This window comes from Heliangelus exortis, chromosome 19 (genome assembly GCF_036169615.1).
Source record: "Heliangelus exortis chromosome 19, bHelExo1.hap1, whole genome shotgun sequence".
NCBI lineage: Eukaryota > Metazoa > Chordata > Aves > Apodiformes > Trochilidae > Heliangelus > Heliangelus exortis.
The window spans coordinates 5632255-5648899 of NC_092440.1; the positions used below are offsets into that span (position 1 = coordinate 5632255).

General features: G+C 46.9%; 1 protein-coding gene and 1 long non-coding RNA gene across 2 annotated transcripts; one reads left to right on the plus strand and one right to left on the minus strand.

Annotated features, from left to right (window-relative positions):
• Positions 1-8941: 8941 nt before the first annotated feature.
• Positions 8942-13558, plus strand: SDF2L1 (stromal cell derived factor 2 like 1). The gene is made up of 3 exons (XM_071763408.1): positions 8942-9192; positions 10083-10279; positions 12224-13558. The coding sequence occupies exons 1-3, from the start codon at positions 9012-9014 to the stop codon at positions 12500-12502; spliced, it is 657 nt and encodes a 218-aa protein (XP_071619509.1). The 5' UTR covers positions 8942-9011; the 3' UTR covers positions 12503-13558.
• On the minus strand, positions 12915-16066 carry LOC139805237 (uncharacterized). Its single transcript, XR_011729741.1, has 2 exons — positions 15828-16066; positions 12915-15598 (listed from the first exon to the last, which is right to left on the minus strand). It is a non-coding gene; the product is annotated as an uncharacterized lncRNA (long non-coding RNA).
• Between the last annotated feature and the right edge of the window lie 579 nt (positions 16067-16645).

Sequence of the window (16645 nt, forward strand, 5' to 3'; positions counted from 1 at the left end):
CCTTAGAGGTCATCCCTAGCAAAAAAAAAGTAAAGGAGGGAAAATCGGAACCATCAGCAGTCTGCAGATCCCAAGCGAACAGGAACAGACGGGCTCAACGGGGGCGAACCCAGTCGTGACTCAGCCCCTGACTAACTCCTCCTGCTCTACCTCAGCTTGCCGCTGTCCCGCAGCCTGCACAGTGACCGGATTTGCGTGTGGCCGGCTGGCTCACGCCATACCTGTCTGCTCCTGCAGGGACAGCACCAGAGCCTTCCTTTCTTAGCGGGAGCGAGGGCCTGCCCGCACTTGGTACTGATGGAGATGAGGGGCGTGCAAAAGGTCGGGACATCGTGGGCTGATTTAATCGATTGAGTGCGTCAGGGGTTCAGACTCCTCGCTCTGCTGCACGCCCTCGCCCGCAGTGCCCGGGGAAATAGCATCGGTGCGGGGCACCAGAGGTAGCCCCGCAGCCGTGATGCTTCGCTGCCACCGACTGCCGACCCCCGCCGCGGAGGCGGTGCGGGCCGTGGCGCGGCAGATCCGCGTCCCCGGGAGAACCGGAAAGGAACGGCGGGCGGCGCGGTTCGGGCCTTGCCCTCCCGTTGCGGCGAGAGCAGAGAGGGCCCTGCCAGCCCCCACCCTGATCGGTGGGTACCTCCGCTCCTACCCGCCACCCTGCCCCGGTCCGCCTCCCCGTGGGGGTGGATGCCGGCCCCGGCGGAGGAGCTCTCCCCGCGCTGCCCCGCCGCATCCCCCCCGCCCCGATGCTGCCGAGCAGCCCCAGCCGGGAGCTCACCGGCAGCCAGCGGCGGCCCCGGCGCAGCGCCGGTCAGGCCGACCGCAGGAGCCGGCGCCGCAGGGTTCGCTGGGGGCCGGGGAGGTTCGGCAGGGCCTGGGGTTCTCCTCCGCCGGGCCGGAGCTCCGCTGCACCGCCAGCGCTCGGTGCCCGCCGCGCTCCGCAGCTCCAGGACGGGGCTCTTCTGCTCCGGAGCCACGAGATGAGCCTGGCGCCTGTAGCTGCAGGTGAGATAAGCAGTCCAAGTGGTGCTAAACTGTTCAGCTGGTTCAGTCCAAAATTAATCATCCCAACAATGCCATAAATTTATAATCCTTCAATTTCCGGGTTCTGTAGTTGCCACCTGCTTGTTTTCTCCCACCTTGGTTTGCTGGCAGCGTGCACTCGGTGTCAGTTCAGAGCTGCAGTTCGGAACCCTGGTCAGGAGGTCCCCGCAGCTCTTGATGCTGGGCTGGAGAAGGGCAGTAGAGGGCTCCTGGGATGGCAAATTGAACGTGCTACAGGGCTCAGTGCTGGATGTAAACCTGTTCTCCATCAGGTGATAGATCAAATCCTGCTTGTCCTGGCACTGAACTCCTCCTTTTTCTTACTGCAGAAAAGTTATTCCTTACATGCCCAGATTGCAAGTGAAAGCACTGAGTAGCTTAAAGCTGTTGAGTGGGAGATATCAGCCTGTGCTTTTTACATCTGGATGAAGAAAGTGAAGTTCTATCAAAGATTCTTGGAAGAGCAGCTGGATCAGAACAGGCTGCAAAGGCCATTGAGGGTTGTCTTTGTGGGAATAGACTGACCATGCTGCTGCTTGATTCACAGGTAGGGCAATTGGTGCTAACTTGGCTCTCTGTCATTGCAGCTGCAGCCCTGTTTCCAGCTCTGGGCAGTCTTTGCATAATGAAACCAAAGCCTGATGGTGTTCTCTCTTTCTGCATAATTCAGTTCCTAAAAGACAAGCAGGGTACCCAAGCCCCAGAGTCATGATGTGCAGGCACAACCAGAGACTGAGTGTCCCTGGAAAAGGAAGAACCATCAGTTTGTGGAGACAAGCACAGTTCAGTGGAGAGAATTCCACCACTTTCACACCTGGAGCTGAGGTGTAGCCAGTGCCTCTCCAGGTCTGTTTCTTCACAAGGAATTTGGAACCAGGGAATCCAGGTAGGCTGCAGCCCTGTTGATTTTTAGCCTCTCATCAATTGCAGTCCATGTAGCAAACTACATGGAGGGAAACACTGCCTCCTACCTCAGATCTCTCTGCAGCAGAAAAAATGTTTCAATTAACCCAGGAGAGACAGCCTTCTGCCTCCTTAGTGATTCCTTTCTCATTGAAAAATTATATAGAGTGAAATTACAAAGAAATCGTGCTCAAATACTGTAGAGAACTTTCTAAGCCTTTGTTCTAGCAATTCCTGTGAGCATTACCACCATAGTTGTATGTCTCTTTTACAGAAAAGTTTCTGATGCTCTTTAAGGGTTTCCAGTGCCCTTGGCATTTCAGAGTGGATATTTGTGTGTGCAGCTGCTACTTCCTTTCCCTTCTGGGAGATGAAGCTCACAGGCTGCCCATGTTCCCCCAGGGCTTTATTTACTGATGATGGCTATTACTAGAACAGATTAAATCAGCACAACTCTAAAGTAATGAAAGAAATCAAAAGGATCATTCTGCCTTGGCCAGTGCAAACTCTGGGGTTTTCTTTCTTTTTCTAATCCTGTCAAAGCTGTTTGTCTCTGCACAGGTGAGAGGCACTACATAAGAACCTTAGACAAAGCTTGGCTTCTCAGCCTTCTTAGCTTTACTATACAATTAACACTATTAATGACACTATCCTTCTTAAATACTAAATGTGGTTTCTCAAGGCTTTTTCTGATTTCATTCCTGTTTATCCAGCCCTCCTTCCTGTGCCTGGAAGCAAACACTCTCCAGTGAGCAAATCTTGCCACTGTGACACATCCTTCTCAGATCCCAGAACAATGTTTCCTCTGCAGCCTGAGTACCCCAGCTGGCTGCCAAAAGAGCCCTTGTAGCCAACCCTGCATAGTCTGGAGGAAATTCTCTTACAAATTAAACCTGGAGTTGAAAGGCAAGGCAGGCTTCCTCTGGCTAGTCACTACTCTTCAATGAAGACATGAATGAGAATTTTGGGCAGCATTTGTTTTGGAGCTGCATAAGCCAGCACAAGTACTAAGCACAGGCTGCACCTTCCAGCTTTAGTGAAACAAGCACAGCCCTACCTTATGTGGTCACAGAAGCCAGAAAGGGCTCTCTCCATGCTCCAGCATTTCACTGGTTTTGAGCTTGAATTTCTTTTCTCTGAACTTTGACTTATTCAGTAGCAGATTTAGAGGCTCCCTGTATTTCACAAAAGCATTTCCTAACTTCCAACAAGCATCTGTTGACATTAAAATTGTATTTTCTTTTACTTGTTCTCTTGTCTGCAGTGAGTTAGTGCATTTGGGATTACAATAGTAGCACAGTAGGACTTCATTTGTCTTTTTCTTGCATTAAATTTTGTTGAAAGTAAATTGTAAAGGATGCTTGAATGAAACAAAGTGAAGTCCATTTCTTAAATGAAAATATTAACATTTTATTCTCTTCCCAGCCTCAAAGATTTACAAAATCTTGGAAGTTTGGGGGCTTAAATTAAGGCCTTTTCATCATTCTGCTAAGGCTGGTGTTCATGCTGTCAGCAGCTGTCTCAGTTTCTTCTTAGCAGTGGGATGCCTTAGCCAATTCCAACCTCCTTTGCAGCAGAGATGGAAATCCTGCAACAGGCCCATCCAGCATGTGAGCCTGAGGCTGCAGTCTCCAAAATTATCTGCAGCCCAGGTACTAAACGGGCTGATCAGTCAGCCAGGGCAGGAGATGGTGAGCACTGCAGTGCAGTGTGGTATGGAAAGGAAAAAAAGAATGAGTGGACTTTTGCAGCAGTTGAAGTAGAGTGCTGTAGGATAGCTGTAATTTCAGCATCTGAACTAAGTGAACCTGAATAGAAGTGAAGAAATGTACCTATTCGGAGAGCTGGACCCCAGATGCCAAATTTCCTAAAAGTCACAGACATGACCAGCCTTGAGTGAGACAGAAAAAGCAAATTTCTTCAGTCTTTCAGGAAGCTTTTGTGTTTTAGGGGGCCGTGAAAAGGGTGAGGGTGCAGACCTGAGGGTAGGAGACCGCCGGTCGGTAGCAGTGTCCCCGCCTGTCGGTGGCAGTGTCCCCGCGGGGCGATGGCAGTGTCCCCCCCGGTCAGTGGCAGTGTCCCCGCCGGTCGGTGGCAGTGTCCCCGCGGGGCGATGGCAGTGTCCCCCCCGGTCAGTGGCAGTGTCCCCCCCGGTCAGTGGCAGTGTCCCCGCCGGTCGGTAGCAGTGTCCCCGCCTGTCGGTGGCAGTGTCCCCGCGGGGCGATGGCAGTGTCCCCCCCGGTCAGTGGCAGTGTCCCCCCCGGTCAGTGGCAGTGTCCCCGCCGGTCGGTGGCAGTGTCCCCGCCGGTCGGTGGCAGTGTCCCCCCCGGTGCCGCCCCGCCCGCACTACAACTCCCGTCGTGCCTCGCGGCGGGGCGGCCATTGCTCTAGCGCGGCGCTCTCTGGGCAGGAGCCGGTCCGGGGGCGCCATTTTGTGGCCAGGGAGAGGTTTTCTCTTCTGGAGCAGTGGGGGGTAGCGGTAAGGAGAAGATCCCAAGACGAGCAGCACTTTCCCTCTCTCACACAACAGCTGAGCAGGCTCCTCTAACTGTGCTCGCTTCCCTGTCAAACACACCCAGGTTATTCTTCCTTCCAGCTTTTCTAACACACCAGCTTAGAAGGCGACTGGGAAGAGCAGCTCTGGGGCCAGTCCGTGTCTGCGCAATGGCAGCACCCGCTGGATGGGCTGCCTGCCCAAAATCCCATAAGCAGAGGCTATGGCAGGTGGCTTCTGCCCAGAGGTGGCTTTTCTAAATCCTGTGCACAAGTGCTGCTAGCTGAGGTGAAAGCAGCAAAGGGCATTGCTCTGTATCAATTAAAAGTGAATTGTATAGAGCTAGGTAAACACACCAAAGTCCTGTGGTTAGTCCCCATACTTGTGTCTTGCAATCTGTTCTGCTTAACATTTTCCTCCATCTTGCATCATGGCTTCCCTGCACACCACATAAAGCCAGCTTGTGGTACAACCTTCCCCTTTTTCTGAAACCATCTGCCTTTACACCACTACAAAAAAAGGCCCTTACTTGAGAGGTGCATAGTGCTAGCAAGGTGGCTTGAAGTGAAGGGCAAAACTTGCCATCAAGGCCTCAACACTTGAATTAAATTATGTCATACTGTTGAAGTACCAAACTCAAATCCTCCCTGTTGCAGATAGCAGGACTTTGGTCTTCAGTGAGTCTATTTTATCAGATACAGAAAAGGATACTGCCATAGAACCATGAATATTCCTTGTAATATCAAAGGAGTTCCTTCTCCAAAAGAGCCAGGGTTACCAATGAGAATATTTAGAGCTCCTCAGCAGTGTTACTACACATGTAAATTAATTTGGCAGATCACTTACAGCAATTGTTGTCATCTTCCAGCATCACTGAAAGCATCTGGAATATCTCAGCTGATTGAACGAAAAGGAACAGTAATTCTCCTGGAGCACTGAAGACAGATCCCATAATCTTGAAGGATTAGCATCAGTAAGGAGAGTAGTTGAGAGATGCTGACAATGTTACCAGACACAGATTGCCAGGATTCTACTGAGCTTTCAAGGAAGTCCTCTCCAAAGACTAGAAATAGAATACAGAAATAAAAACCTCAACATAAACTCTTCTTACTCAGATGAAAAAAAAAAAAAAATCACCAACTATATATGCATATGTTAATACTTTTCTTTTTTAAAAAATGTATCCTCCTCCTTATTTGTTTACTTTGCTTATTCTTTCACTATTTTTATATCTCCTGAATGCAAAAACTCTGAATAGCTGATTTTGGGTCTGTAGACCTTAAACATCTTGGACTGAGTGATAAGTAACAGTGTAATTCTATGCTTTTTGGCAAGACATCTTTTTTTGTCATTCTGATTTCTCCCTGGGTGACAGCAATTTACTGTTAGCACTACTGTTTACTATTTGTATTATGCTTAGGGGTCACAGTTAGAAGAGCTCTGTTGTAAAGCATGCCAATGGATACAAATGGTTCCTGTGATGTGAGGTTTATAACCATCAGTTCATCAATGTGGGGCGAAAGGAGACAGAACCACAGAATGTTGACAGTGATTTTCTACTGTTACTCTCTTGATTTCAGTACAGTTCATCCTTACTGATATCATAGTCAGGACCAGATGCAGACAGAAGTAATTGTTCATTGTGGACTAATTATTATTAATATGGACTAATACCTTCACAACTGTGCCCTATGTATTTTGCTTAAGGTTAGTGACAGTCTGAGAATGAGTCCAGGTAATGTTCCACAGAGTTCACCATAAATGAAGGGCTGTCTGTTACCCAAAGATGCACCAGTGGGTTTTTTGGGTGTAGTTGTAGTTGTCTGTTACTGCTTTTGTCATGCAAAGCAAACAGGAAGCTTAAAGCATGTTTAACAAGTGCTAATATAAAGAAGAAACTAAATCCTTTTCCATAATATGTTGCTCTGGGCCAGCATACGCCCTCTGAAATTTTCTTATGCCATGGATTTCTTATTCCTTTATGCTAAAAGCATTTGCCAGTGCCAAATCCACTAAAACCTGTTTTTCAGGGAGGGCCAGATAATACCTACAGGTGCACCTGAGTGGAAATGGTAGGTGTTTTCAATATCTTTGGAAATCAGGTGTGTGAAAAGACTGCAGGATTAAGTGATTGAAGGCAGAAGGAACTCTAGTTACATTTTAAATTGTAATTATTTTGTTTGTGGGCATAAATGAAAGCCATGATGAGATTCCTATCAAAAAAGCTGATGTTTCCATTACTAGTATGCACTGTCACATAATTTCTGAGGCAAGTTTACCTGTTCCTTACAGCAGTCTAGTAGAAACAATAGTGGGCCCTGTGGCAATGAGGTGGCTATTAATTGCCACGGGTATTTGGCATTGATGTTTTTTTTTGTTGGCAACCGTTCTAACCCAATTACATTTCTAAAGTAGAACTGAAAAGCATTGTAGGGAGCACCATGTAAATGGCACTAAATGCACTGAGACTGAGCGACCTCCCAGAAAGATAGACAGGTGCCAGCTAAAGCTCCATATGATTGATTTTCCATGGCTAAAATGGCAACCACAGACATCTGGTTCTGCCCCATTTATAACAGCAGCAGATGTGAACTCTTGTCTCAGATAGAATGCAAGGTTTTTTAGAATGAGACAAGAAATACAGCATTTGACTATCAATCAACAGTCTTCTGCTTTTCTGTTAGCAAACATTTGTACTTCCAGCACCAGGAAATGAGTGTTTAGTTCTCAGAAAAACACACTGAATCTCTGTGTACAAGTGCACGTATGTGACTGAGTTTAGTACTTATGCTTGTTTTAAAGCAGGCCTGACATTTGAGATTTTTCTTAGATGTGGGTATAGCTATATAAAATGGGCTAAAACCAGCTAAAGAAAACTGACCATTCAGTCGAGTACAATCACATAAGTAGGAAAAAGCCTCCCAGATCCAGGACTGGTGGAACAGATAGAGTCAGCTGAGCATCTTATGATGTTTCTGCTAGCCAGCAACCCTAATGTGCTTTCTAAATCATCCTGTAATAGAAAATGCAGTGTTGCAGTTCCTTGCTGTTGCACACATAGAATACCATTGTTGCAAAGACTTAAGTCCCAAAGCAGGTGCCCTTCTGTATCCTTGCTGCTGCAAAGGTCAGAAGCTTTTGCTGTGGTAAATCACTTTGTATTCTTGTGAGTGTTACACCAGGCTGACTGTTATTGGATACATGGGTTAATCCAATGGCAGTTCAGAGGCAAAAGCTAATGGTCTATGTAAGAAGTTCCTGTGTCCCTTGTCCATGGTTGTTTCCTATTGATAAATGAGACTTGTTTTGGGGGTGGAATTTATTCAGTTTGCAAAACTATGCAATGAGGGACAGTATATATGTTAATTTACACAGTTTTTATAGTGAGTAGAGCTTAATATTTTTTTTTAGAACTTTGCAAAATAGAGTGCATCACAGAAAACGAACTTCCAGTCCAAAAGCAAAGATGTGTTCATTACAGCTTAATGATACAACAATCATTGTTTGTTCTTCTCTGTATATTTATGCCCTATCATAATCATCAGAAGCTCTATTATAATCCAGAAATGACTGGGCTAGTGATACATTATCATGCTAGGCAATTCATTAATATTTGTTACATTTGTCTATTAATCCCCCCAAGTAGGGGCACATTTACACAACTTTAGGAGCCAGAACAGCTAGAAGCAAACCCAAATGTGCCACCAGCCAGCTCCGAGTTAAAAGTGGACTGAATGCAACAGAACAGGCTGATTGACCTATTTGTGCCAGTTCCAGCTCCCCGAGGCTGCATCCAGACTGTTAACCCGTGCCTGAGCCAGTAACCTTAGAGCTGGTTTCTGTCTGACAGTGCCCTCACTGAAGACATTTGTTCACCCCAGGCACTGGTGATAATTGATTGACCAGTCCTACTTGCAGCATGTTTCCTCACAAAGCCCTTAGCAGCCAGTCAGATCACCCTGGTTACTGTTTTTCTTACAGCCCAGACCATGTGTTCGAAGAGAGAGTTGTTGCAACAAACCTGGTCTGCTCTCCTCCGACATAAGCAAATTCTCGATAGGAGCGAACCCCCAGTGACAAAAGCACAAAGATTCCTCTCAGCGCTGCCGCGGGGGCAGCTCAAGGCGATCACCTACTGGAGGGCCGGCATGACAATGCTCCGGGCCCGGCAGCTTGGGTGACAGTGCTCCGGTGAACAGCACCCGTGAATGGAGGCACTGCGGGTCCCGAATGGGCGCTGTCCCCGTGTCACAGACCCGACCCAGCCCGGGGACCTCCCTGAGGCGTCGCTGAGGTAAAAGCGCCTCCCCCGCCTTCCCTCCTGGGAGGTGCCACGCCGCTTGCTCTGATTGGTCGCCTTTTTCCCTCAGCCCAATGAGCTCCTCCCGCTGGAGGCCTCGCAGCGGTGAGGTCACTGAGCTGTAGCCCAATGGGAGAGCGAGGCGGAGCAGAGGGTGGTCAGGGATTGGTCAGCCGCAGTGCTGGCGCTGGACAATTGGCTGGTGCCGCGGGGCGGGGATACGGAAGTGCGCTCCGCTGAGGGCGGCCGTGCGGGCCGGGCTGCGGCGCGATGCGGGGCGGCCGCAGCCTCTTCCCGCTCCCGTTACTGCTCCTGCTCCTGGGGCTGCTGCGGGGGCTGTGTCATGGCAGGGAACCGTCCCCGGGCGCCGTTACCTGTGGTTCGGTACTGAAACTTCTTAACACCCGCCACAGCGTGCGGCTCCACTCGCACGAAGTCAAGTACGGCTCCGGTGAGCAGGGCCGAGCCGGGTCGGGGGGCCCCGTCTTGAGGGGCCGAGGTCTGAGAAAGGGCGGGCAGGGAGCCGTGAGGGGGAGGCTGGAAAATGGCGGGAGCTGGGAAGCGTTCGGGGGACAAGCGGTGAGAGGGGCAGGAAGATGGCGGGGGGACAGGCAGTGAGGGGGGGCAGGGAAGTGGCTGTGAGGGGGGCACAGGTGATGAGGGAAGCGAGGAATTGGCGGGATGGCTGGGAAATGGTGGGGAGCAGGCAGTGAGGGGGTGCAGGCAGTGAGGAGTGGCAGGGAATGAGGAGGAGAAGGCCAGAGGTTGCTGAGTTTCATGTCCCTGGTGCAGAAGGGAGCAGTGGGCTGGGGATGGGGCTGTGGGGTGCCCTAGAGACCTGGCAGCTTGGGAGGGAGAGGAGGATGATGAGGCCCGGGGTGTGGGAGATGTGTCAGCTGTGCTCCACATGGCCTGGAGTGGGGATGTGACATCCCTGAGGTGAGCCCAGATCCGTGTCTGGGGCCTCGGTTGTACTTTCCCTGATTTGGGGAATCCCTGGTTGCTGATTTGTTTGGGTACACAAAGATCTTCTTGTATTTTTGTGTTCTCAAAGTATTTTTGAGACAGGAAGGATGGTGCAAATAGTATCCATCACTGATTAGAGTTTCTTTTTGTGTGTTCATCATTAATTTTGAGAGTGTGCATCTCTTAACACAGGCTGTGTTTATCTTCTTCAGTTTGAAAGATTATTTGATACTTGCATTCCCATTGCAGCCAGTAAATGTGAGAATTAAACATCTCTTAAATGTGAAAACATTAAAGCAAATTTCTTTAGTTTTTTTCAGGAGTTTTTGAAATGGGTAAGTGGGTTAAGCCTGCTGTTTCATTCCATTCTAACAGGAAGTGGACAACAGTCAGTGACAGGAGTTGAAGCTTCAGATGATGCCAACAGTTACTGGAGGATTCGTGGGAAGAGTGATGGCAGCTGCCAGCGTGGAACACCAGTGAAATGTGGGCAAGCTATACGACTCACCCATGTAAACACAGGAAAAAATTTACACACTCACCACTTCCCATCACCACTCTCCAATAACCAAGTAAGTTGATTTCAATTTTAAGTTTCTATATAAGTAGTGCATGCTATAGGAAATATTCTCTCCAGTTTTTAATGGTTTTGAAGAATCAGGCTCCCAGGAATAATATGTCTGTGCATATCAAGAATGAATATATGCTTTTCCACGTCTTGGAATAATGTGTTTCTGTTCTCGACAGTGATAAAATGTAGTATGTGTCAGTATCAGTATTTCATGTTGTTTTTCACAAAACTGCTTTTTTAAAATGTTTTTTTGTTTTTCAACATCGATACTGGGAGGATTGTTCCAAAATATTAGCACTTCCAAGGGGGTAGGAGGCTGGGAACCTCCTTCAACACTGTGAAGATTGCTCTAGAGCAAGGCAATGAGTCAGGTGTTACAAGACTTGGCATTTCTATATCCAGGTTCCTTGGTGATCCAATCTATTGGTCTCTGTCATTTCTCTATTTTAGTTCACTATTCTTTTTATCTGCCTTTCTTTCACAGGAAAAATTACTCTGCTTTCACAGTTGTATTTGTATATTGTTTTTTATTTTTATTTAGAGGACTGCAATTTCTAACTCTAATTAGATCCCAGTGTCATCTTTGAACAAATGCTTCTCTGAGACTGCAAATTCCTCTTAAATAACTAATGCAAACTACTTAGCATTTTGTCATTAGTAGACAATTTAGGCTTCCTGCAGGCTATGTGGTTGTAGATTCAAAGTTGGAAGACCTGGCTCTGTGAAAAGGTTTGTCTTTTACCAGGACTAAAGTGGCTGAAACAATAAGGTCCAGTTTTATGCAGGGTATCTAGATGATCTGCTTATTGAAACAACAGAAGTGATTGGAAAACAGTATTTCAGAAGAATTGACTCAAGTCAATTCCACCAATTCTCATTTGTCTGTTTAGACAATTTATATATCATTGTCATTAAACATTCAGCAGTTGTCATTGTGTTTGTCTTTGTTATGTGTTTGTGCAGTATCTAAATGAAAGGGAAGTTTGTATGACTTGTCAAAGATTGACAGAACTGTGGCTTGCAACACTATTGAAATAATTATGTGGCTATGAACACTCAAACTTTCGTGTACTTAACAGAAGTTTCTATTAGTATGTTGTCTTTCACACTTTTTGGACTACATAATCTCAAGTTAACGTGACTAAAATTTTAGGTTTCTAGGTCCAAACTCTTGCAGTTGAATTTTCAATTTGTTTGTCAAGTCTCGTTACCAGATTTTTAAGAATTAAAGGCTATTTTGCAGTTGGAGCTCAGCCTATGTGGTTTCTGCAAATGCTTGGAATTATTTTTGGTGTATAATGTCATCTAATCTCTAACTTTTGTTTCAGTAGGAATAAATCTGTTTTAATGTTTGGTTTTTTTTCGTTTTGGATTTTAAGTAAGAGCTATTCAACCATCTGCCTGAAGAAAGCGTATAAACCAGAATAATTATTGAACCAACTGTAAACTTGGTATAATTAAGTAAAAAAGGAATATGATTACTTAGTCTGATAAATTGTTGGGATGTTATGATAAAAACACACTGAAAAAAAACCATTGTGTACTGGCAACTATGAAGATGGTAATACTTCAAAACTAAGTGTCTGCAGTTACAAACTTTTTGCCTGGGGAAAATCTGCATCAGCATTAGTGTTGTGGTTTTTGGTTTTTTTTTTTCTTGGTGATCTTTGCTCAATTCCTCTCATTTCGTTTGTAGTTTATGTTTGGACTTGTTGGCACTTTCTCCTGGGATTACATGTTGGAGATTGCTGCATGGTGTTCAGATTGCAGCAGCAGGAAGTTACTGTTTCTGTGTTTGGCAACTGTTGACAAAGCAAAGCAGCAGCGCTTTTTTCTTTCCTCTCCTTGCCTTTGAACCCCACGCTGCCTTTGTGTTGGTATTTTTGTGTGTGCACGAGAGGTGTTTGCTTACATTTTCACTTCAGGAAGTTTGTGTCTCTAACAGGAAGTAAGTGCCTTTGGTGATGATGGAGAAGGAGATGACCTGGATATCTGGCTCGTGCAGTGCAGTGGGACTTACTGGGAGCGGGAGGATGCGGTGCGCTTCAAGCACGTGGGAACTGAGGTGTTCCTCTCAATAACAGGGGAACAGTATGGCCATCCCATTAGAGGCCAACGAGAAGTTCATGGTATGCCTACTGCTAATCATCACAACTATTGGAAAGCAATGGAGGGAGTCTTCATCAAACCCAGTATGGACCCTGCAAAACATGATGAGCTCTGAATTGACACAGAATCTGAAATGCCTCAGCTTACTCCAATGTTTGGAGATGCTAGTCTTTGGTCTCTTATAAGTCCTGCCTTGCCTGAGTGACTGACTTTCTTTATTACTGAAGGGCATTAGTTCATTCTAGGAATGCAGCACTTCTGTGGGGAACTTCTGCCAGGTTCAGCCATTGAAATTTATTTGGCAGCATCGTCTCTGAATTTTCAGTCTTGATTGGTGAAACTAGGTCATACATCTGTTAGTTCTCACTGTGATTTGTTTTGCTTGTTACTTTTTCTCAAATTCAAAGGAAATGAAAAAATGGAAGTAATACATTTCTATAGTCCCAAGTACAGTAAAACTTTGTATTTTGTAATTGCTTCGAGTTACAATTAAATATTTGGAAACTGATCTCTAGTTCTTAGTGATAGAAAGTTATTGATGAGGAGATGGAGTAAGTCTAGAAAGGGAAAAATAGTTGTCAAATGTGGTGGCTTTTGAATTGCTTGAATTCATCTCTTTGACCTTCCAGAAAAAAAAATGTTGTCCATTTGAAAATTGTTTCCAGTGTCTTTCATGAGTTTTGTTATGCTCTGTTTTGGAGGAGTTGAAAATATTGCACATGTTGGAATAAGACGACAAAGTTTTAATTTATGCACTTTCTCCAGGAAGTTCAGGTTTTCTGGTAATGGTGATACTTCTAATTGTCAAATGGTAAGACTGCTCTGCTCTATGAACTTGTGCAGAAAGCTACTGTTAATCAGTATTAGAATTTTATAAAATTCTGTGTGTTGCAAAGGAACAGCTGAATTTGATTTATGGTTTACTTGCATTGCCACTCTGCAGAATCAGTATGAGAATCCAGGTGAATAAATAGGGGGGCATATACCCATACGAGGGGGCTTTTATGTGTGAATCCAGAAGAAGAGAAAAGAAGAATTTTAGACAATGGTTTGCTCCTGAATTTTTGACAGAGTGGTAGGCTCTGGATTGCTAGCAAGGAATCTTCATTGAACAAGTTATTAATTTCTGTGTTCCTCTCCCACTGTGAAGAGAATAAAACTTATTCCTCAATGTGTTTGTTACTGGGAGGTGGTGCTTAGTCAACAGTATTTCTAGGCCTGCTAGGTTTTTTTGAATCTTCCATCTCCTCTGCCTCATTTCTCCAGCACTGAAGCATTGATTTTCAGTGTAGATAGACCTTTGTAGATGCTCTTTGGTTGGGTTCCCTGCTGGCAGCTGGGAAACTGATCAAGAGCCTTGGAGAGGTTTGTGTATGCAGGATGCTGTGGTGCTGCCTGTTCCTCTTTTCTAACTTTGGGTTCTCATCTCTGCTGTTTTGGTTTTGCAGCGCTCTCTTCAAACACAACTTCTGTAATCCAGCTCTGGGCTACCATTCAAATACCTTTAATAACTAATTGTTTCATATAATGGCTGTTTCATCAGCTGTCTTTCAGGAACCCCTGTGTTTAGGCTTACAATGTTGGAGCAATAATTATTTTGTAATTTCTCCCCTCCTCTCACCAATGTTCTAAGCATCTCCTGTGTTTATAAATACTTAATCAGGACCTTCAGTATTTCTACCTAATAATTTATTTTCACCCCATGCAAAAAAAAATGGAATACCAGGAATGCTAATTTCTTCCCTTAATCAAACTTGCAATAATTTAATTGATGTGTGTGAATTGAGAGGTGGTAAATCAATTCCTCAGAGAACAGTACTGCCATACTGTGTGTATGAGACAAGGAGGGACCTTGAACTACACCTTGAAGGCAGACTCAAGCAGTTGCAGAGCTCAATCCTTCTTTCTCTAAATTGCAGCAAATTCAAGTGATTATGAAAACCTTTTACTATATTTGGTTTTGTACTACTTCTAAATTAGCATGAAGTTCACCCCTAGGAAAAGCTCTGATACTGATTCAAGCTGCTGTTTTGTGAGGGATTTGGCTGTCTTCAATCCTTTGGGGAAATGGTGTCCTGCTTCATTAGGGTTACAAGTGTTAAATGCTGTATGATATCTCAAGGGTACCAAACCCTCATGAAATGCATTACAAATCAATCGATGTGTGTGAGCTATAAAGCTAGCTAATTATTTCCTGTGTGCCTTTAAAACTAATGTGCAGGTGCTGCCTTTGTGTGGATGGTGGACTGTGGAGCTTGGACTCGGAGCTAAAGCTCTTTGCTTGATCTTTATGATGGTCATTAATTTATTCACCTAAGCCTCGTTTTCTGAAAGTACTGATTAGTAGCAGAGGTGGGTGCTGTGCTGAAAATAGAAATATCTGGGGTGAATCTACTGTAACTCAAGTCACAGCTGAACACAAAACAGGTGCCCGATGTTGATGTTCTGGTGATGCTTCCTTGGCCCAGTCTCCACCTGTCCGGCTCCTGCAGGCTGAAGTGTCGGGCTGACTGCAAACGCTTTTCCACTTCTCCTTGGGTTTGCAGGTGTCTCACAGAGAAACGAAGGTTTGTTCTCCGCTCGGTGAAACACAGATGACTCCTCCCCCTGTCCAGGAAATAGTCCTTATAGTATTGAAACTTGGGTACGCCGACAGGAGCAGGGCCGTCCGGGGGTAAAAAAGGGACGGACGCGCCTTTCCCCTCGCCCCTATTTTATAGCCCGAAACGCTGCCGAGTCGGGAGCGGGTTCCGGAGCTGCGGGCGGGCAGGAGCGGTGCGGGGCCCGGAGCCGGGGCGGTGCCGCCGCTAGTGAGCGCTGCTCCTCCGCCCGCTGCCCGAGCGCTGCCGGTTCGGTGTCCCTGGTGACTGGGACTCGGGCGGTTTTGGCAGCCCAGGAACGCTTCAGCAGCGTAGCTGTGATCGCCTACAAATTTATGCTTTTCTGAGGGGAAACAAATAACATCCGCTTCCCCTGCGTTACATTTCTGAGGCTACCGACTGCTGTAAGTGCTCCTGCGCGGCCGTGTCGCGTTGAGCGCGCTCTGCCAGGTCCCGTAGTGCTCGGTTATTTGAAAGGGAAGTTTAGAACATATAGCGTAGGCTACAAAGCGACGCTTTAGGCGTTTCTGTTCACAATCTTTCCATAGGATCGATAAAGTGCGGTCAAGGCTGAAGTCTGTTTGCTTACGGTAGACATTTAAGGCAATTACCTGTATCATGAAATGAAACACTAGTTTCCCCTCGGTGGGGGAGAGGAAAGACTGAAAAGGGTCGTTAAACAGGGATCTTTTTCCTCCCGTCGTCTACAACAACCCCTTTGCATTTTGCGAGATCTCGGAGGCAAAAGCTAAAACCAAACTGTCTATTCCTTGGCAAGGTAAGATACATTTCACAATCCATGATAATACATGAACACATCTTGTCTCCAGTGTAACTCACCCGTCTCTCTTTGGCTCTTCCCTGGACCACTTCCTCTGGAGCGGATCTTGGGCCATCCGCCGTGGATTCCCTTCGGCGTTAGGATGAAAGCCGAGCTGCCGCCTCTTGCCGAATCACTATCGGTTCGCAAGACGCTGGAATGCTGCTCCCCGCGGCTTCTCCCCCAACCCTGCTAGGTTGCAGTTCCGTCTGGCTGCGCGGGTCGCCCACGTTGAGCCCCGCCAGCCGCCCTCGGTGGGACGGTGGCCTGACGGGTCCAGCTTCCCTCCCCCCCCAACCTCTCCTCCCATGTTATTGGCGAAGGCTTCAGTTCTTTGCCAAACGGACTTAGATTTTTCTGCAAATCCACCAAGCAAGGCAGCTGTGGTCCGTCAGCATCATCCGCCTGCCTATATTCCTCATGTCGATCAGAAAAGATGCTCCTGAGTAGGAGCTTTCAGCTATCCCGGGTACCGGCATTTGCCAGCCAGGCACTGCTAAGGGCGATCCTCGGGTGATGGCAGGAGGCTTCCTCCTAAATCCGCTTTGCCGTAGCTTTAACTGTCCCCACGCCGCACTCGGCTCTCTCCACTCGTCCCTTCCCACCCTTCTCCTCTTCCTCGGCTCCTGCCTGCTCCGCCGGGCACAATCGTCTCTCTATTCAGCCTCGCCCGCTGCAGCGGGGCGGGAGAAGGAGGAGGGGGCTGGAAGGGAGGTCCCCCCCGTGTGCGCAGCCCTGAGCTGCGTGTGCGGCGCTGCTCTCAGCCGGCTGGTCCTTTACTGGTTCCTTCGCTGCCTCCTTCCGACTTCCTTTGGCCAAGTGGAAGTTTAAAGCCCAG